Below are 21,142 nucleotides of genomic sequence, written 5' to 3'. Positions count from 1 at the left end.
AGACTTCGAGTCGAGGCCAGAGCCAGTGGAGTACCCGCAGTGGGGACTCTGATCCACAGGGTACAGTGACAGAGGAACCACGTAGCGGGTTGGAATCTAACGGTGCGATACTTAGTAACTAAGTAACCTATCTAAATGGGTAATAATTACCAACCTCCTGGCTTAGTACATATGTTGTAAATCGAATTTGTTTGTGTTGTGTTGTGTTGTGGTGGGAGTTTCATGTGCAGTGTTATTCCAAAGATTTGGACAAGTAGTGATAGGTAGGTAGGTAGTAAGTATGCATCTGGGACAAGGATCAGTGCAGAGTCTACTAGTAGGTCGAGCCAATAGGGTAGATTAACTGGCATGACTCACTCACTCACTCACTCGCAATGTATGTTCATGTACGGTGTACCGGGGTATAAGTGGTAAGAGGGAAGGAAGGAAATGCACGATGGGAAATAAACTTTGCGCGGATGAATGTTAGAGGCTGGCTGGCTGGCTGGCTAGCTAGCTGCTAAGGGGGGACGGGGGACAGGGATAGAGCCGCAGTGCCGAGGGAGGGTATAGTAGGATGATAGTATAGGGGAGGAGAGGAGAAGTAGATTATGTGGCTAAATGGCTAGGTAGGCACTAGGCAGACAAATGAGGCTGTCTATGCACATGCAGAGTAACGGGAGTTAAAGAGTTGGTTGGCTACGTTTGCAGAAGAGTGAGACTTGCAGAAAGACCACTTGGCAGTGTTTGAATTAATTTCATATTAGAATACAGCATCACTTATTGGACGCGTAAGCACGAATCATGGCAGAGACAAAGGAAATAATGGGTGTAACTCGTTCGAGTTCTCCGATGAAAAAAGACCAAATGAGGGGAAGGGGATGATCCGGGTGGATCATCGGTCGGGGGACGGACTGCATGCAGGTGAGCTGCAGCCATCGGATGGTGGGTGTGCCCGTTGACCACTTGGAGTAGGAGTGAGTCAGAGCTGCAGTGTGCAGATTGAAGCCTGGTTGCTCAACAGTGAAGGAAATTCCTCCATTTGCCTGCCTTTTCTTTTTTTTGGTGGGTGATTTTTGTGTTTTCGCCTGTTTTTGTTCCTTTCGTTCGTTTCCTCGTCTTCACCCCAAAACAGGATAGGATAGAATCAGACAGCAGGTCGGTAACAGAACAGTAAGCAAGGAATCCAGTTCCTCCAACAAGGATGTAGCCAATCTCTAGGCGGGGTATAAATATAATATCCCCGAGGACCCATAGATAAGCTGGCTACCATCGGGTATGGGTCTAGCTCGTGCCAGTGTCGCAGGCTGGTCTAGCCTTTGCTGCGACGGGGCCGGGTTGGTGATAATAATGGTGACTTGTCTGCACCGCAGAATATCCACAATTGCGCATGCGTGAAAACCTTAATGAATGCATCAGAAGCTCTGCTCATGTCCCTCAGCGGTAGTAGTCGCTCGGCCGGTAGATGCGCGAGGACCGGTTGACACGCGCAATGCGGTCAGCGGCGTCGGCCTCATACAGAGACCCACGGCTGGGAGAGCTCCGCGGAGAGGTGTAGACGATGACCCGGTGACGCCTCAGAGAGCGTGGCTCTCGCTCAATGATTGCTGTGCAGGCCACATCTTCTTGGGTGGTAGTCCGGCGGACAGGGGCTGGCTCATGGCTGATTATCGGCCGCTCGCGAGCGGTGACTTCCTCGTTGGTGTTCACACGCAGACCATTTTCGATTGCTAGGAGCAGCTGGCGAACAGCGACGCACTTCAGGGGCACCCTGACCAGGGTGGATCGGTTGCGCTCAAGGTCAACAACGGAGTAGATCTTTCCGTTCTTGCTGCGGAGGTATTCGGTCACGTCGCGGGCATACTGGGCACCACGCTTGCACAGCGAGCGCTTCTCTTCGTACGCGGTCATCGGGTCCGCACATCGAGTGCAGTGGTCGGCGTGGCCTTCATAGGCAGAGATCACGTAGCTCTCGTCGTCCTCGGGGTCGCGTACGAGCACGACGGGCTCGGAGGGCTGCTCAATAGGAGCAGGCATGGTTGCTGAACGACGGAGGGGTGTTCGAGTGCGATAACGAGGTCTTTCGATTCGAAGAGTCTCCTGAATGGAGTAGTAGAAGGGGGGCCAGAAACGGAGAGACTTGGAGGGCGACAGCGTGACTGGCGGATGGATCACGAGGACTATAACAAGGTAGTTTGGGCTTGTTCAAATGCGATGAAGTTGTGAGTAGTAGAGATGTAGAAGTCTCTTTGGTGGATTATATATCTGGATGGTTGAGAGAAGTGTGTAGTGAATAAGTGAATGAGAGGAGGTTGATTGGGGGGGGAGAGGGAAGTTATATAGTTGAGAAGGATGGAAGGCATCCATGATTGGCATACAGTGAATGTTAGAGCAGAGAGACAGTGGTCCCGGGAGCAGCCATGACGAATGGGTCACAGGCGGAGAGACTAAAAAAGTTTAGCAACATGGAAATTTATTCTGAATTTCTTTTTTCGGAATTTAGCAAACAGTAAGAAACTGTGGTGGAGGGAATGGCAGCCTGCGGGTGACTGCTAAGGCTCAACGGCAGCCTGCCTCAGGACGGCTTGGGACTAGTACGAATACACTAAGTAATACTAGACATGGGGAGTGTGGCTGGTGCAAAGCAGGCAGTGCTGATCCTCTTAACTTGTAGTTTGTTGTTGGTCCGGCGCCTGTTGCAACCCGTTCGCTCCTCACCCGCTTTCATGATTGGCCCTAACTTGGTCCCAAGCAACCCTCCTGTCAGACTAACCAGTCCCTGTGACTCCATTCGGGGACTGAATGGTCATGGCAAGTGGACACACTAGACACAATACAGTTAGCAATGACCGACTCAACCAGTCCAGGAGGGGAGTACTATACCTGTTTTAGGGTCGGGGAAGGGTCGAGTCATCGGGTTAAAGTTCGATGATGAAGTGCTCTTCAAGATGTGGCCAGCCTTAACTGTGGCTTGACTCCTCGTGTCTAGAAACTAAGCCGCACGCCAGTAGTAGCCACCTTTCCTCCTCTCTGGTCTCTCAACACGAACTCCCCTAGTTCATGACACCATAATCCGCCCGTCTTTCAGGGGCCGTCAGCATCCCCATCTCACCTCCGCCCATTGTTGGTCAGTATTCATCGTTGCGGTAGTCCGTTTCATGCGTTAACTCTCCCATGTCCATGCCAATGCTCATTAGCCATGCAGCCGCTCTCCCCGTTGACCTGCATCATCTGAGACGAGAGATGGCTCGGTTCCATTCTGTTGGTAGCCTACAATATTGGCGTCCTCTCGATCGCTTCTATTCTATTTTTGCCGCGATCGCGACCGGCTAAGAATAGGTGTTTCGAACCTGTTTCCCCAGCGATTCAATACGAGCTGCCCCATGATCGCCAACTTCGTGATAAGGAGATGTCTGAGCCCCAGACTACCCCTTACGCTAGCAGCCATGAAATCATCGAGACCATGTGTCTCGATACCCTGCTGCGCCTCAGCCACAGGATGACTGGCCGAGAGCGTTCCTTTCTGCCACTCCGGCGCTACAGCCACAGTTCAACCCACGAGGTATCTGCGTGCGATTATGCATCCTGCAAGTGCTGATGGTTCCATGCCTTCCATCACTGATCGACCGTCCGATCGGTTCTGTCTTTTCGTTTCGCTTGACGCGCGCGCAAGAAAATCGTCACCTCGTATCCTATCGCGGTGACGCCAGCTTTCCCGGAGGCTCGTTTTCGTTTCAGCTCTCCGTTTTTGCTGTACTACTGTCCACCATTTCCCTCGCTTTTTTCAGGCTACAGCAACCGTTCCAGTCCCTTGGGACTGTCTTGTGAATGTCGGATCGATAATGGCGCAACGGGCATGACGAGCATGCGCATGGTGTCCACCCTGCGGCTTTTTTGCATCTCAGACCACGGTCTCTCAGCCTGCTAGGCTCCAGCGCGTCTATTCACTGGGTATGATTGTCAGTTGGGAAGGCCCGGGAGAGCCAATGCCTACGGCGGATGTATATAACGAGTGTTGGTGAAGCCCGGATAGCTTGTCTCATGATGGGCGTACCCACCATGCTCAATATAAAAGTCTGCCTTGCGATTGCCACTCATTAGGCGCCAACCTTCTCCATACCTTCTATTGACAACAGCGCAAAGAGGCTCCAAGACACCATCTGATAGTAATCGTAACACGAATTGTAGTTGTTGTTGCCGTCTTATACCGTGTACAGAATGTTTCCTTCACCGAACTAGCCCGGCTAGCTCAATCGGTAGAGCGTGAGACTCTTAATCTCAAGGCTGCGGGTTCGAGCCCCGCGTTGGGCTTTCCTTTTTGCATTTTGAAGATTCGCATGTGGTGGGCGATGTCACTGGAAAATTTCTGGTTCGGAAGCTTCGGTCGCTCCACCTGATCCACTTACCCAATCATCGCAGCTTCTCAGCCTTACACTGCAAACAGGAGTCGACTCGGAAAATAGATTATCGGATATCCTTGCACTTTCAGATTTGTGCGAATAAACTGTGTCTTCCCCATCGTCGATTTTGATATCGGAGTGGTTGGAATTGACGCTGTGTGGCGTAGCAGTCCCTTTCCTCCCCATAAGGCTGCATACCTAGTCCGTCGGCTGAATGCATACCCAATTACCCACAGCTACTCGACAAGCTTCTCAAGGATACACAGCCCCAACAATGACGACATCAGCCAGTGTCACAATGAATTGTCAAAACAATGTCTCTGAAGGATGACCATTTCTGGAGGTTGGACATACGTCACGCATTTCGGTGATCAAGCTGTAGTCCGACTCAGTTACCTGCCAACTCCCCCGAGTTACCGAATTGCGCAATAGCATGGCACCCATTGATGTAACAAACCAGGATCAATATCTCTTGGATATCGAGAAAGCCTCCCCGACCATCCCGTGGTTGTACAGGATCTTCACCGGCAAGGCTTGTAGTCTCAACGGGGACAATGCTACAGCTGCAATGACCATCCGCGAGTGTCCAAGCTTGGGAAGTCCAGAGATCGAGTTGCCGTGCAAGAGCGACACAGACACAGTTTCCTTAAACTCGAGCACGCAGAGGCGAGTTACACATGCGTATCAGTGGTGCACACATCCCAGCTCCAGACTCAGCATCAGTACCCTCTCCAACGTTGACCCTCCCGGGGTGGAGGCTCAGACCTGTACCACGACCCAAGGCAGGCCACCGTCTATATCCTGGTCCTTCAAACTGTCCCACCTAGTCAGCTACATTCATTGCTGGTCTGTGCCTCGGCTATGCTTTGTGAGTTGGTATCGAGGCATGCGTCACAACTTATCCATAGCGCCATCCGAATTCCTTGTTACTATCCGGGTTAGGAGACGGCTGGTGAGAGACCAACAACTACATAGATCCTTGCAGTCAGCCTGATGTTACTCGTACTGCCAGGTGCAGCCTTTTACCGAGACGAGTATGTTGAACAAGTGTTTGCGATCGGTAGCCTGGATGAATGAGGCATATACGGGCTGCCAGCTCAGATATCCCGATCGTGTCCGTGTGCACCCTTCAGCAAAGCAGAGGATGTAACATATTGAGACATCGAGTTACATGCAGGTGTGCTACGTCGATACCCTTCTAACGACATCCCGCACCGCGTCCCAACACTTTGACGAAGTCGTACTCCTCTATTAACTGGGACAATTACGGCATCAAAGCCCCAAGATGAATCGCATATCTGACACAGGCATTTGTGATTCACAACGGTCAGGGAGATATAGCCAGGTCAATTGAAAATACACATCCTCTGTCCAACCCACGATGTGATGAACGGATATATTATCCGCTCATACTCAGCATCCATACCAGTATAACGAATCAGAGACGAGCGATAATGGTGGCCTGTCACCGCTGGATAATGAAACGAACGTATATGTTCCTCATAGCTGTTTCGCCTCACCCGGTAGATTCGGCTATCCAGCACGATCTAAGGAGCCTCTTCTCGGACAATCCGATGCTAAACGGGGGAAAGCGGGACGACCCATTGTGCACGGACGTGGTCCCTTTTCAGGGATGTTGCCGTGTTCCTCTGTTCGCGTGCCTCCATTCCAACTCGGATCATAATTGGCTTCATGATCATTCAAAGTGGGGCTTCTCTAGCCCAAGTGAGTCGGCGAGTTGGAAGCTTAGATAACTGTGTCGTTGCAGAAAAGATTTGCTGCTCAACAAAGATCGGTCATTGCTCAATGGCAGCGAATCAGGAGAGTAGACAAAGTACATATATCAAAATGCTTGAACTTGAGCAGCCGATGACTCTTCAATTCCTCGAGTTACGCACACACCGGATGATAAAATCACACGTTCTGCTTACCTGCCCTGCCGCTTCGCAGTGTGCTGTCCATCGGACTCCTCATACGATGTCTACCCTGACTTTCCAACCCTCCACCTTCAGCATAACCCAGCAGTCGTCTAGTTTAGCTACCATGAATCATGCCGACCGGAGTTATTTATACACGTGCAATTGACAGCAACTCCCCCGTTATCAGATAAAGCAAAACTCTGCAAATTGGCGAAACAACACACACTCCATCCCGCACTGTGGACCCTGATCGGCACAGAAACATAAGTCCCGTGCCCGTTCGTATCTCTACCCAAAAGTAGATGATCCCAATCAAACTAGGGCAAGCCAAGCGCCCCCAGGAATCAGGATCGCTTTTTGGAGCTGAATAAGCGAAATGCGTCTGACAAGCAGGTCCGCGCGCATTCGACAAAATAATCAGCCTTGTCCCCTTACTTCTTCAACTTCTTCTCTCATCCTTTCGGCCCCGAGAATGCGCCTTGCCTCGGCCCTTTACCGTCCTCTACGCAGATCCAGTGCCAGTCCCAGTCCCATTCATTAAACCTACTACCACCATGTCTACCTCGGACATCAAAGGCTACGCCATTCGTCGCAATAATTCATGTCTCAGCGACGAAGTCGGATGCGGGCGGACATGGGAGACCTGGCACGCTTGCTGCCCATCCGGGTCAAAATGTCCCGGAAAAGAGTACTCGATACAGAACAATGTCTGCTGTCCGACTTGGACGGACTGCACTTCCGAGATCAAACCTGCCACCTGCGCCAATAGCTCCTGGAATATGTACGACTACGATGGGTATTTCTGCTGCACTGAAGACGAGAGTGGATTCAGACTCAAGGGGACAGACTGGGTGGGCTGCTTGAGCCCCGATTCGCCGGGTAATGCCAGTTACAGCGCCTTGAGGTTGATCGCGACAAGTGAGTACATAACCTCCAAGACAGATCGATACCTTCAGATCCATTCCTAACATACAATCCTCCCCTCCTAGCCTCCTCAACCGCAACTTCAGCCCCCACATCCACATCCGCATCAACGGCCACAGCATCAGCAGCAACAACCACAGCAGCATCCTCCGGTTCAGGTTCAAGCTCAAGCACCAACACGGGCGCAATAGCCGGAGGCGTCGTCGGCGGTGTCGCCGGCGTCGCAGCAATAGCCGGCCTTCTTTTCTACTTCCTGCGACGGCGCAATAAGCAACGACCAGAGTCACAGACACAGATGCATCTCCAACCACAGGACCCTAGTCCTCAATACTCGGCATACGCCTACAGTCAGACTCAACAGCCGTATTCCGCCCCAGTGAGCGAGTTAGATGGCCAGTCTGCGCCTGTGGAATTACCCTCGAATAATGCTCCGAAAGCTGAGTTGGCGGAGTATCGGTGATGAACATTGCATTTCTAGGGATGGTTATTTTGCATATAGCGGGCCTCCTGGGGGTACTGGTTGGTACTTTCTGTTAAGTAATTTTTTTTATTTGTTTATGATGTTGGGATAGGGTGCCGCGGGTCGGCTATGAGAGGGTGAAAATATGCAGATGACTTCATACATGGTTAATTTGGTGTCGTTGAGATGTGAGACTTGTAGTTATATATCCACAAGCCATCCACCAATTACAGGAAACACTACGAGATGGACAGACACACTGTCTATTAGAAAAGTCAATGTGCACATATTATGGGCTATCTAAGAGGGAATTCTTCTAGGTCATAACATAAGCATCTTCGAAATGAAGATCTGGTCCGTCTTAACTGAGAAATATATAATCCCACATCACCCTTTCGATCTCCACAAGAATAAACATCTTCTACTACTGTATAATCGAGGAGTTTGCTGCTACGTATTAATTAACCACAATCATCCATCCATATAACTATATTCATTAATCAACACCCCCTATTGAGATTATTTACTACATACAAAAGACAGAGTAGAGTATGAACATCCACACCTCCACCTCCCCATCCCACCCCATCCAACAACTTCTTCCTCCGGAAAAGAAGAAAAAGGCATCCTAAGTAACAGGACACCAATCATAATTCCCATTCGAATTATTCCCCCACCAAGAGGGAAAATCATGCGCGACACCCGCAGCGCCAAACACCGCAAACGAAAGAATAAACACGATGGTCAAACTAGCGCCATCAAACGCACCCGTAATCAAATACGAGTAATCCTTGAAAATCCTCGGATGATAGTTCCGCAGATAATACTGCACGAAGAGGCCTGAGAGGACCCAGCTGAAGAGCACGCATGTCTGTGATTGGTTGTAGGGGATGTAGCCGGCGTATTGGATGAATTGCGGCATGTTGACTTCCGAGACGTCGAAGTTGCGGATTTTGGGGACAAACTGTATACATTTCATAGATAGATGGGTTAGTTGGACTGGGTGGTAAGATGGGGGTATTGGGGGGAATGGGCATACGTAGTAGAAGAGACGGTGGGCGACGACAGCTGCGGCGCCGATGGCTAGACCGATGGGAACCATGGCGTAGGGAGTGCCGGAGCGGTAGAGGTAGGAGGCAAGGGCCCAGGAGGCGGCGTTGGTGTTGTAGGATTGCATGGTGGCGCCGCTCCAGGAGGAGTTGCCGTTGCCGTTGGAAAGGAGGGCTTTGTTGCCGGTCACGATGGAGATCATGATGGCGTAGTTGATGAAGCCGCCCAGGATGGTGCCGTAGATTTGGGTGAGGAACATGACTCGTGGGGGAATTTTTACTATTGGAATGGGTTAGACTTGTGCTAGGAATATGGGGGTTTGTGAGATGGCTGCTTACGGTATTCGCCCATCTTCAGGTCGTTGGATAGGTTCACTGCGTTTTGGATCACGTTGTGGGACCACGCTGCAAAGTACATGTTTCCAACGGGGCGCCCGGGAAGCATCAGTCCTGCTAACATCTTTGAGAGGTTGTTGGTCGCGATTCCGTTTCCGTAGCGAGAGTAGAGGATGGTACTCTGCAAATACCTTTGTTAGTGGGAGTAGGAGTGTCGGTTATGGGGGTACTTACGAAAGGCGAGATGATGATTCCGACAATCAATGAGACAATGTACGCCCAGGCGGGGAGGGTAATATTCTCCTTGAGAACCACCACCAGTCCGAGAACAAAGCTGATGACAAGCACCGCAACGTACCACCACCACGGGGTTTCCTTGTAATGCTTGGCCATGTGCTCGTGGTGACGATCGTCGTAGCGACCTTGTTTGGCGCTCTGGTAGGCCCGCTTGATATCGCCGCCCCAGAAGATGATACAGTGCATGATGAGGGCTCCGATCTAGAAGAGATTAGAGGGATTAACTTGCACATATTTCTGGCGAACTTACAGCAGCGTTGGCCATAAACATAGCGTATGCAAAAGTTCCAGTTAGTCTGGGTACACCGTATTTAGCCAACGCAGATTTGTCGAGCACGCCGTCAGGGAAGACGCTGGCGACCGGATACGAAGTACCATTCGCCATGAGAAGCTGCGTGGACATGAATGGAAGGGATCGGGCGTTCCAGCCGTTTCCGTAGTATATGGCTACCATGATGATGAAGCAGAAGGCGAAGCCAATGTCCTGGTGAAGCTGGAGCTTGAGAGGAAGGGAGGTTTGGAAGGAGGTGATCTGCCGCAAGTCAGCCTTGAGAGTTTGTTGATAAAATTATCATCCGTACATATTGCCAGTCGAAGCTGAGAGAGAATAAACCCATCCCTTCATTATTGGTGGCCCCACCGAAAACATTGGTGAGTACAGCGCCCTTTTTGCCGGTTGCTTTCTGGGAAGCTAGACACTAGAGCTACGTTAGTACACCCTACACACCCAAGGGTGGAATGAACAACGTACCGGAATAGAAACGGAGTTAAGCCACGGGAATATGTATGCAGGAATAATTTCATACAACGACATGCCAGTAAAGGCATACCAGAAGTACCGGAGCGGCTTGGAGTTTTTGACCTGCTGCCAATGCAACCCTTGAAGGGTCTTGACCGTAGGAAGAGTACTCCAGTAGACCGCCTCAACATGCCAGACGGCAATAGGTCGCATAATGCCACAGAGACTATAACCGAACAGACCGATCGAAATGATGCTGAAGATGACAGTGATGGCACTAAAGGGCATATTATAGAAGAGGTTCTGCGCCGCAAACACCTGCGAGGATACAGAGGCATTGGAAGCAGATGTGGCTGTGATAGCGCAAATAGCGTGCTCCTTCAGAGTCCACGGTCCAGGATTCACAAACTTTATCCACCGAATATGCCATGGAAGCTTTCCCTGACCACCCTTCTCCCTCCAACGCGCTTCAAACTTATCACCCCGGGGGAGGAACCTGGCCCAGGCATTGCCGACAAAGTAAGCGATCAGAACGATGAAAGTTCCTTGAATGGTGACGGCAGTAGGTTTAAACTGTGGACAGGTGTCAGCAGGGAGTCAACACATCTGCACGACGGCTAAGGTGTCTTGTGCTACCATGTAGATTTGGTTCATGACCGCCTGGAAGCACGCCAGACCGGAGGCGAGAATGATACTCCGAAATGTCAAGGCAGGGTCGAAGTCATCTCTGAGTGGGAGCAGGTGAGCGGCAGCGTCTGCACCAGTGATGATAATAGCGTCTTCGCTTTCGCGGTCCTCTTCGCCGCTCAGCTCATCACCGGTGATCCTGTGGTCTTCTTTGCCAGCGAGCACCGTGACAGCGGACTTCTCATCGACAGCATCAGGGTGGGGGATTGAGACGCCGTCACCCTCTCGGGCTGCACCGGTCGTGATTGCAGACATGTTGGCAGGGGGCTCACTTTTCCAGAGGCACGGGGAGGAGAAATCATTGCCACAAGGTGGTCCCTAGGGGTCTTTATATATTCTCACCCTGATAAGGGTGAATTGCCATGGGAGCCATGCCACGAGTGAATTGATGATACCACAAACCACGGCGATTAGCCATCGTGCTGAAAAGGGACTGGGAGGCGGCCCTGCGACAGGGCTAGGGGAATCTAGTGAGAGGTCGTTGGATGCACAACGCTCCGGCCTCTGCGCCGGTGGATTCGCTTCTTCTCGAACGCCTCCGAACCCTCCAATTGACGTTCGTTCCCCTCACCTAGCGAAGGACCGAGTTTAGATAACCGACCTGCTAGTCCCCCCTCCTTCGGGTCACCATTGGTGCAGGAATGAACCGAAAGCATGTAATTCTACCGGGAAATCACCTGGCTCTCCGGGTTACATCCGAATGAACTGTAGCGCGTGTTGTAAAATCTTTGAAGGGCTGCTGGAGATGCCATCGCGTGTGCTGCTGACGCCATTCCGTAGCGGCAATTTCGCCCCAAGCAATAAGTGGCACTTTTTAATTTTCGAGGGGTGCAGGGGTTTCTGGTACCTGGTACATCAAATACTACCCTGATTTCCCTCACTCTAGTAGATTCATGCATATATTGAGGGGGCCCGGTAGAACATATGATAAGGCTTAGGGCGTGACCGGCGCATCCAGATACGCAGAGGGGATTATAGGCCTCCCCTTCAGAGGAAGTTCGATGCTGGGCGCGATAAGAGAAAACAGAGAGCCAAGGGAATCCGTTCAGGCGTCGGAACTCCTACGGAGCTCCTGCAGCACACCTCAGCTCGCCATCCATGCAGTCAACGAAGTGGTACGCCCCCGCGCTAGTGGCGACACCAGTGCGACCCAGGTCCCTGCTCTTCTCTCTCGCGGAGGATTGGTGCAACCCTTTGTCCTGTTCAAGGAAATGGACGAAGGCACTCGAGCCAGGATCCATTCATCGTGTGCTGGTCAATTTCAATCCCTGAAATAATCTGGAATTGGTCAGGTGTGCTGTATCAGACCACCATTGACCCATTTGTCCATCGGGATAGGGTCTTGCGCCATTCGATAGTCCCCTCTCGAGGAGAATATCCATCCAGTGAGAAGCGATCCATTGAGCATCACACAGGGTTACTTCCGACCGAAACCTGGCCGTTCCGATGGAGACCCTAATTGCTGTGTCCCACGTGGTCGCTACCTTTTACAATGCTGCTTTTGTCAAAGATTTTCACTCCCCACCTTGGTTGTCCACCTGGTGTCTGCCTGGCTGCTTCGGCTAATCCGACTTTGAGATAGAGCAAGCCAATCATGTTTCCCATGCATAGAAATAGGCATAAGATGCCAAGCCAGATAGCACCGAGGGACGATCCTATCGATAGCCAATGCCTGCGGCAATCTGCCTGCCGATAAACACTTCCCCAACCGTTATCGCCAACACGAACAAAGTTCCAACCCGCACTTCTTGGCTGGATAAGACCCCAGACAGCGGCGACACATTTGCCAAGGTTTGTTATCGGTCCAATAAAAACTATCACATGAAATAATAACATAACCCAAATCTATGCTCTCTCCCAGGCTCGGTATAGCTGCCGGAAATTGCAATCCCGTCCCAGCAATGCCTGCGGCGCGTCGCATTCAAGCATCTCCCCATCCTCGAGGAACGCTACCCGATCGAACCGATCAATGTGAGCGAAGCGATGAATGACAGCAATCACGGTTTGGTGGCGAAAATTCTGCTCGATAATTTCTTGCATAAATGCTTCTGTCTCTCGGTCGACGCTACTAGTGGCCTCGTCGAGGATGAGGATGGGCCGCGGGACCACAAGCGCCCGGGCGAGCGCAAACAATTGTCTTTCGCCCACTGACCAGGTTGAGATGCTGGACATGTCCATGTCTAGCCCCCCGTCGGTGCTGATTCGACTCCACAGATCTACCTTCTGGAGCCCAGAAGTGATGCGTTCATCCGTGGCCATTCCAAACGGATCCAGATTGAAGCGAACAGTGCCGGAGAGCAGAAACGGGTCTTGCGGGATAACGTTGATAGCAGAGTGAATAGCTTGTCTCTCGAGCTCCGATATGTCGCAGCCGCCGATCGCTATTTTTCCGGATTGGATCTCGCTCATACGAAGAAGCGACATTATTATAGATGACTTCCCACTACCTGATGCTCCGCAGATGGCTACCTTTTCACCATGGCGAATAGTGAGCGACAGATTCTTCAGGACCGGTGGGCTAGCTTGGCTATGAGTATGGAATATTAGCCTTGTGTGAAGAGCAGGAGACACCCGCGATTGGGTTGAAAGCAGAGGTTAGGTGGCTAGAGGAATGGAAAGCTTACCCGTATCCTGCTGTTACGTTGTCGAATGCGATCGTGAACTGGGATTGACCCAGTGCTCGAGGGACTACACCTCCCACCGGGTCATTTTTTGCCTCACGGGGAGTGTCTTGCACAAATCGACGAACTCGCGAAACTGCCCCGATGGTGGTCTCTAGACTAGTCCATGACCGGAGAGTGCTCGAAATCGTGCTGTTGAAGGTGAGAATCAAGCTAAGGGCGACACCGACCGCTGCACCATTATACTGGTCGGCCAAAGAGGTTGTCATCGCAACGATAATGACTGCCGAAGCCGCAACAATCAAGCCCATTACAAGTGTCAGCCATTGCTGTATGCAGTACAGCATATAAAAGGGTCTTTGTGAATTATTGAGGAGCATATGCATCTTCTCCTGGAGCCAGTGTTCCATCCCAAAAGCCCGGAGAGTGGTGACTCCGTGCACTGCTTCCGTGAAATGCGTATAAAGAGACGCCTTGGCTTCCAGATCCAGTAGTCGCACCTGTCGAGAAGTACGAAGGTAATATCTCTGGAGGATCACTATACTGGCCAGAAGCACAGGGACTGCAACTGCTAGGTATTTGCTGACGATGCAGAGAATGACCAGTTTGACCACGCAGCTTGCCAATCCTACGTTGATTGGCGTTAGCTTCTTAAACCCAGCCGTCCCCAAACCCCGCTTTTTCGGTAGTTTAATAGAAGGCAAATATGGAAAAGGGGGAAGAACATTACCCGTCAAGAACATAGATGCCACTAACGGTAGCATCATGTCAATCAATTCCATATCTTGACTGAATCTGTTGGTTAAGGCACCGATTTCTGTGTCTTTGAACGGCGCACTGCCATGAATGGTCAGCAACGACATGTGAAATTTGAAGAGATTATTTGAGCATACCTGAGTGTCGCAGACAGAAGATCTGTATGGAGATTTAATGCAGTGTTGTTGATCATGTTCATGATCAGAAGCCTGTGACAGTCATGGTGCAAATTAGTTATCCAGAAATCGACGAAATTGTCTTGAATAATTAGAATGTACATACCACAATCCACCCACGGTACCTACTAGCTGTATCACGAAGAGCAGAGCATATATCCCCAAATACATACCCACGTCTTTGTTAGGACTCCTTTCATTGGTCTCCACCCACCACTTGATCCATAGAGCTAATTAAGACGAGACATCAGCCTGAGAGATGTAAAAGAGGAACATAAATACTCTGGACGTACTTTTAAAATCCCCACTGATTGCCTCCACAACAACGAAAGCTAGACAGGTTGCAAACGGAATGAACCCTGCACTCTGATAGTAGTACTTGTACACCATCCAAGTCCCTTCGCGTCGTAGAGGGCTCGAAGCGTCTGGAACTGAAGGCTTTGCAGCGGTGTCGTTCACCTCATCCTCTTGAGTCGTGGTCTCCTCGTGTTCAGGAATATCGACAGTGCTCACTGGGGACCTGTCCGCGCTTGCGGGGTTTTGGAGTTGCATCACGTTTTCGAACGACCCGTTCTTCACGATTCTGCCTCCTTCGAGAACGACGATCTCATCTGCATATTGGAGTAGGCGGTCTTTCCAATGTAAGGATACATGGTCTTCGCATTCGAAAAAAGGAAAGTCACAAACTTACCTGTATGAGTTGCTAGGAGAACAGTCATCCCGTATTTGCGAAAATATCCGCCTGGGCCAAACAAGCGTGTAGCAATCATGCTGTTATTATTCGGGTCGAGACCGCTGAAGACGTCGTCCAGGACCACGAGTCGTTTCCTCGAGTAGATAGCACGGCACAGTGCAATTCGCTGCTTTTGACCGCCACTCAGTGAAAGGCCATCGGTCCCTGCACGGTACAGATCTCCATCCGGCATATTCGACAGCTCTTCTTTGAGACCACAAGCCCAAATAGCCACCTCATACCATTTGGGATCGAATCGTGACCCGAGGATAATGTTTTGGCGAACTGTATCATCGATAATCCAAGGGACTTGGGAACAGTATGCCAGTCGAGAATCTGCAATCCGTAGGTCTCCAGATGTTACTACCGTTTCCCTTAGTAGGCTAGAGAGCAAGGTGGATTTTCCGGAGCCCACTGGCCCAGTCAGCATGGTAACCCCTGGTCCGACACGCAGGGTTATGTCGTGAAGCTTGTTTTCGCCGGACTTGGACCATGCAATGTTAGCTCGCTCGAAGGAGATTGGGACGTTCTCGGATCCCGATTTCGGTTGGAGCGATTGCAACTCCACTGCAATCTCAACATGAATAGAGGAAGGTGTGGGCGACCCTGTACACGTGCCGAGTAACTCCGACTGCTTTGCACAGTATTCCTCAATGCGGAGGTAACAAGCCATCGCTTGCCGCACAGCAGGAACAGACTGGATAAAGGTAAGGAGTGGGCTGGTCACAAGGGATATCAGCGAAAGCGATGTAAAAGCCTGACTGGAAAGCAGTGTCTTATTATGCGTTGCGACCGCGATTATAGTATAGATGGCGAAGGTGGCAAACGGAGCAAAGTCGGTCGGCACATTAGCTGGTGAAAAATCAGTCTACCAACGCTATCAAGTAGATGGATTTCTCCCCTACATATGACAATTTCCCATATGAGCAACTTCCGAAAGCGCTCAGAAGTCTTCAGCTCGATCTTCCGCAAGTTGGATATAGTCTGGAACATGACCTGAGATAGACCGAGCATCTTGATGGGCTTGATATCTCGTAGCATACTGGATGTCTCTGTCACTCTCGCTTGGACGCATTCAACCCATAGCTTTTGAGCCTGACCTGATCTGTTAGAAATTGGCCCAATGGCCAACACCGAGACTATCCCATGTTAGTCGAGTTCGGTCAATTATTGACTCGCATGAACGGAATAGTAGGTACCTATTGCAATAACCGCTGGAACAACACAGGCGATGAGAAGCTGCCGCTCTAGTAACCAGATTGCGATACCCACTTCAAGGACCGAGGCCCATGTCTCGTGGATTGTCTTCTGACTCTGTACAATCCTTTCTACATCGGTTCCCATGAGAGTGATCGCTGCGGAATCGTTGATGTCGCTGGCTTTGAGACGTGATGTCTGATTGAAAACCATAGCAATTAAACCGGAGCGAACCTTTGTGTTGAACCGATTGGTTTGGCGCCAATACACCGCGGTGGAGATCTTGAAGGGTATGTTAGTCTCGGGTGTGTCGATTATTATAACCGTAGACCACTTACAGCCCAGCCTAAATAGACCAGAACGTATGCCCCTACAATGGCTTGACCGCGATTCTTGCTATTTGACGTCTTGTCATTTTGTATATAGTCAATTGTGGCGGTAATGAGGAATGGCTGACAGAAGCTGAAGGCCGAGAGACATAGGCGAGGCACGATTGCTGACAGGAATGTTCTGCGATAGGCATAGAAAGTAGAAAGGAGCAGCCGATGATTACTACTCCTAGCTCCCCAAGCCTTCTCTAGCTGTTCCTGAGTTGATTGTGCTCGTTGATCGGCATCCATTTCTGGGATGTCGTCAATTCCCAGCACTTTTGAGTATCCATTCTGAAGAACCGGGAGCACCCAAATGAAGAAGCTCTGACCCCAGAATCCCAAAACCCCTTCTTTAGTTGGTTTCTGATACATCGGCCGCAAGAACCGGAATTTATGTGTGGACTCGGAAATGAGTACTCCGACATTGAAAATGAGAATGATGGTCCATAATGTTCGACAAGCTACACTGGCTGTAGGAATCTGCCACAACGAGCGGAGCTGGGGTAGTGAGAGCAGTACTTCTGTTGAGTAGTAGACTACTAAGAGATCGGATGGCTTTACCGAGCGCTGATCCTCGAAAAATGAGAGCAAAATTGCCGCCCCAGTCGCAATAATATTCACAATTCCCGAGGCAAGTCCTGCGCGGGTATGGAGATCCGGGTCTTCGACACGCAAAGCCGTGTACAGAATATGTAGAACGAACAGTACACCCAGCAGTATCTAAAGGCTCACATTCAGTCAACGATCATTTGCAGTATTACCTATAACCTACCAGCTTTACAACTGCCAACCGAAAAGAGTGCAACTTGACTTGAGAATTACGAAGGACTTGCAGGCGCTGGGGAACCAGAACAAGGAAGAGTGCAGCTGGAAGCAGCCCAAAGAGACTATCCTCAAAAAGCAGGGTGAAATCGAATGGACGACACTCGGGGCTGACACGGGGACCAAAGAAATTGTCACTATCTGAGGCGCATGCCATGTTAGTTGACAGGTACAATGATAGGAAAGAAGAAGGAACAATGGGGATGTTGGGGTGAAGAAATACGTGCTATGGTTCCTTTTAAGTGCGCAATTAGTATACTATTAGTACACTACGGGAACATACGCAATTCAGGTGACCCAATGAACCTCAGATGCCTTATCTTTGCAATTTATTTACCACCGTAGGCACAACAGGACCCCTGGCTCGTTAGTCGCAGATAGCTGCCACTACCAAACTATCTCCGACTAGCGAATTATAATTATCTGATTGGTTCCACTGTTACCGGCCTACGACTCTTTTGGCATCGACTAGTCAAAGATGACATGAATTCCTGCCTGTAATGGACTTACAATCAATGGGCAAGACACTAAAAGCACAAGCATTGCCAAGCTTGAGCCATCTTATCTTGGGATGGACTCCTGAAATCATGTCGGGCTAACTTACGGACTCCGGCGCACGGAACACTGGTTCATTAAGATTGTATGTTATCTTATCACTTGATACTGGGGGAAGTTTTCATCCCACACTATGCTTGTTCCAAGGGAAAGGTTGGGCATCGATGTGTTGATGATATCAGAAAGGTGGAATTAGCACTAGCTTGCCACCCATCCATCTTTCATACCTACGATCGAGGATAGACATCGTTCTCACCCATAACATGCATCCCAATCATAGTGTTCGAAAGACAAGCTCAGCTTCTAGGCCAGGGGAGAATCCGCCGGTAGTTCCAAAGTGAGAATAGGGCTGTCACAAGGAATGTATCGTTCCACTGGCACCCACTCTTTCGCCCCCCAGTCGTACTCATCACAGAACTGCTCCAAATCATGATCCGCAGGATGCAAGGACTCCCTATAGGCTTGACACTTGAAACAGAGCCAGAAATTATCACATACCTGGCACTTCATATTGAAACCGACGACGGGCAGAAAGCAACCGCCACAGAAGAAACTGCGCTTGAAATCAGTGCCAGGTAGCAGTTGATTCACTTCGAGATCATCCGGCACCAGGCGTTCTTTGACCTCCTGGTCAGCGTCGTGATATATCGCGACTTCCACTGGCGTCCACTCCGTATCCCTTGCTTTACCTTTAGCGGCGAGATCGTAACCTAGTTCTATCAGATACTCTATCATAGGAACCATATCTTTCCTCTTATCAGTCAAAGGAGAGACACATCTTGCCGCCCAATGCAACGGCGTCCATCCATCTTTAACAACCAAACCCAGATATGTGTCCTGATAACCAGGATGCTGTTTGTGGCCCTCCAGGGCCTCCTCCACCAGCTCCACGACTCCACTAATCACGGCGTAGTGCAATGCCGTGCGACCCATCGAGTCTCGGGCCACGAGGGCATTGATACTGGGGCTTAATGCGTGGTAGTACTCTAGCCCCCGATAACATACGAGACGAGCAGGAGTCCTCCCAACCGAGTCCTTGCAGTCGGCATCAGCTCCTTCCGCCAAGAGAAGTTTTATGACCTCTGGCGCGCTACTCAAACACGCCTTATGCAAGGGCGATCGCAAATTCCAGCCCCCATCGTTGACACGGGCCCCATTATGAATCAAATACCGGATAACCTCCAGGGTGTCGTTCAACTTGGAGCCATCGACTTCACGGCCGCAGGCCGCCTGCAACGGGGTCTCGCCACCCCCCGGTGCCGCAAAATTGACATCTGCCCCAGCCTCGGCCAGGATGCGCACCATGTTCAGGCTCCCGTAACGACATGCAATATGGAAAACTGTGCCTTCTCCCACGACTTTATTCAGTTGTCCGATCAAAACTGACGCCAGATATTCGGTGACGAGCTCATTGTTAGCCCGCACGGCGACCCAGATCGCGCACTCCCCTTTTTTGTTCGCGTCTTTGGGATTGGCGCCACAACGGATTAGATGCTTGACAGTGGCCACTTTGGTTTTCTGGTTGATGAAGTGCAAGACACCTATCCCCGAGCTATATTCCCGGTCTAGCTTCGGCTGGTACTCCAGGATCAATGGTACGGCGCCTTCACAGTTATGCTTTATGGCCCATTCGAGCAGAGTATAAGGGTCCTGGCACTCGCGGTTGATGTCCACACCGGCCTTCAACAGCAGGGCGACGATCTCAGTGTAGCCGTGGTAGATTGCCATCGACAACGGTTGCTCTCGTCCTCCTAGGTACAGGTCCGGCTTAGGAGTGTTGGCCAGGAGGACTCGGACCACCTCAACATGGTTACCTTTGCATGCGAAGTAGAGAGGATATCCACCTGAACATTGTATGTCCACGTCAGCCCCTCGTGAGAGAAGGAGTCGGGTGATTTCCAGGTGCCCAAGCCGTGTAGCAACGTGGAGAGGTGCCTCGTCGTAAGCATTCTTCTTCAGACTGACATCAGCTTCAGATTCCACCAAGCAGCGGACGATTCCAATGTGGCCCAGCTCTGTAGCAGTAGTCAGGGGTGTCATGCGGGTGTACAGGTCTAACTGGTTAACATCAGCTTTGAATTCGAGTAGGAGCTTCACCATCTCTAGGTTGCCCTTGTCGGTCGCGTAGTGAAGGGGTGAGGTCTCCCATGTTTCACCGTCCAATTCGGGGCTTGGATTTGCCCCTGCTTCAAGCACGAGCCTAGCAATTTCAATCTGATTGTATCGCACGGCATATCCGAGGGCCTTCGTGGCGTCAGATACTGGGAACCTCTCATGATCTGCCAGGATTATCTGCACGCACTCCTTGTGCCCTTCGCGAACGGCAGCCATAAGTGTTTTGGTCCCTTTTTTGCAACGGCGACAGAGCTCTCTCTTTAACTCGGACATGTTCATGTTAACTGAGGGTTATTATCCTGACCGAGGGATCTCTTAGTGCGCAGGAATATTAGTATGTAAGAGAACAATCGAAACCAAAGGAAAATTTTGGTAATAATAGCCACAACCGAACGACCCAAAGGTGTTGTCTCCTTGATATAAGCAATACTACTAGTAACTTCAATGGGAGAACTTCCGGTGCTGTATAGGTATGACGAAGACGACTCTGAGCACCAATATTTCACACAGACCCTTGTTCGACGAAATCCTGAGGTCATATAGGCCACCGTACAGCACAAAGTTAAAGATGATGAACCTTTGACCACTGCATTTCGCGTAAAGGTGATTTGAGCTCTGCTATGTATATAATAGACAGACCAAAACTCAACACCACACGCGCAGTAAACAGAAGAAGTTGTGGTGCTCTGGACTCTGCCACAAATTTCGATCATGAATACATCAGAAGGGAAGTGGTATGGAGTAGCTTTTTCTCCCTTAAATAAGTCCTGGGATGGGGATGGAAGAATCCACTGCTGGATCTTTACTATTTTCCATCTATATCTTGGACCCATTTCAACTATGATCGTGGGTAGAAACAGGGTCAATGATTGGCATTTGAGCATACTATGAAGAAATGACACATTTACTCACACGTAATGATATCAGGTTGAAGTGATTCACCTCTTCCAATGCGATGAGGTATCTAAAACGTGTATCAGCTCAGAGATCGGAACGTCATCTCCCA

At 50.4% G+C, this 21,142-nt stretch overlaps 5 protein-coding genes and 1 non-coding gene across 6 annotated transcripts; 2 read left to right on the top strand and 4 right to left on the bottom strand.

Moving 5' to 3' along the window:
• Positions 1 to 1,416: 1,416 nt before the first annotated feature.
• AKAW2_80687S (uncharacterized protein) lies at positions 1,417 to 2,016 on the bottom strand (the record flags this gene model as incomplete). Its single annotated transcript, XM_041681735.1, has 1 exon — positions 1,417 to 2,016. One exon carries the CDS (start codon positions 2,014 to 2,016, stop codon positions 1,417 to 1,419), a length of 600 nt encoding a protein of 199 aa, XP_041548648.1.
• A 2,201-nt stretch (positions 2,017 to 4,217) lies between these two features.
• AKAW2_t80022A lies at positions 4,218 to 4,290 on the top strand. Its single transcript has one exon. It is a non-coding gene; the product is annotated as a tRNA-Lys (tRNA).
• A 2,562-nt stretch (positions 4,291 to 6,852) lies between these two features.
• AKAW2_80686A (uncharacterized protein) lies at positions 6,853 to 7,682 on the top strand (the record flags this gene model as incomplete). Its single annotated transcript, XM_041681734.1, has 2 exons — positions 6,853 to 7,216; positions 7,288 to 7,682. 2 exons carry the CDS (start codon positions 6,853 to 6,855, stop codon positions 7,680 to 7,682), a joined length of 759 nt encoding a protein of 252 aa, XP_041548647.1.
• A 628-nt stretch (positions 7,683 to 8,310) lies between these two features.
• Positions 8,311 to 11,045, bottom strand: AKAW2_80685S (OPT family oligopeptide transporter; the record flags this gene model as incomplete). Its single annotated transcript, XM_041681732.1, has 8 exons — positions 8,311 to 8,646; positions 8,722 to 9,011; positions 9,071 to 9,248; positions 9,302 to 9,565; positions 9,615 to 9,896; positions 9,946 to 10,062; positions 10,116 to 10,676; positions 10,740 to 11,045. The coding sequence occupies 8 exons, from the start codon at positions 11,043 to 11,045 to the stop codon at positions 8,311 to 8,313; spliced, it is 2,334 nt and encodes a 777-aa protein (XP_041548646.1).
• Positions 11,046 to 12,635: 1,590 nt separating this feature from the next.
• On the bottom strand, positions 12,636 to 17,623 carry AKAW2_80684S (uncharacterized protein; the record flags this gene model as incomplete). The annotated part of the gene is made up of 11 exons (XM_041681731.1): positions 12,636 to 13,317; positions 13,415 to 14,039; positions 14,142 to 14,248; positions 14,305 to 14,376; positions 14,450 to 14,573; positions 14,637 to 14,975; positions 15,035 to 15,928; positions 15,982 to 16,215; positions 16,276 to 16,555; positions 16,612 to 17,364; positions 17,417 to 17,623. 11 exons carry the CDS (start codon positions 17,621 to 17,623, stop codon positions 12,636 to 12,638), a joined length of 4,317 nt encoding a protein of 1,438 aa, XP_041548645.1.
• A 701-nt stretch (positions 17,624 to 18,324) lies between these two features.
• Positions 18,325 to 20,415, bottom strand: AKAW2_80683S (uncharacterized protein; the record flags this gene model as incomplete). The annotated part of the gene is made up of 1 exon (XM_041681730.1): positions 18,325 to 20,415. The coding sequence occupies one exon, from the start codon at positions 20,413 to 20,415 to the stop codon at positions 18,325 to 18,327; it is 2,091 nt and encodes a 696-aa protein (XP_041548644.1).
• Between the last annotated feature and the right edge of the window lie 727 nt (positions 20,416 to 21,142).

This window comes from Aspergillus luchuensis, chromosome 8 (assembly GCF_016861625.1).
Source record: "Aspergillus luchuensis IFO 4308 DNA, chromosome 8, nearly complete sequence".
Lineage (NCBI taxonomy): Eukaryota > Fungi > Ascomycota > Eurotiomycetes > Eurotiales > Aspergillaceae > Aspergillus > Aspergillus luchuensis.
The sequence above is the reverse complement of the archived record's forward strand: the minus strand, read 5'-3'. Positions and strand labels throughout refer to the sequence as shown.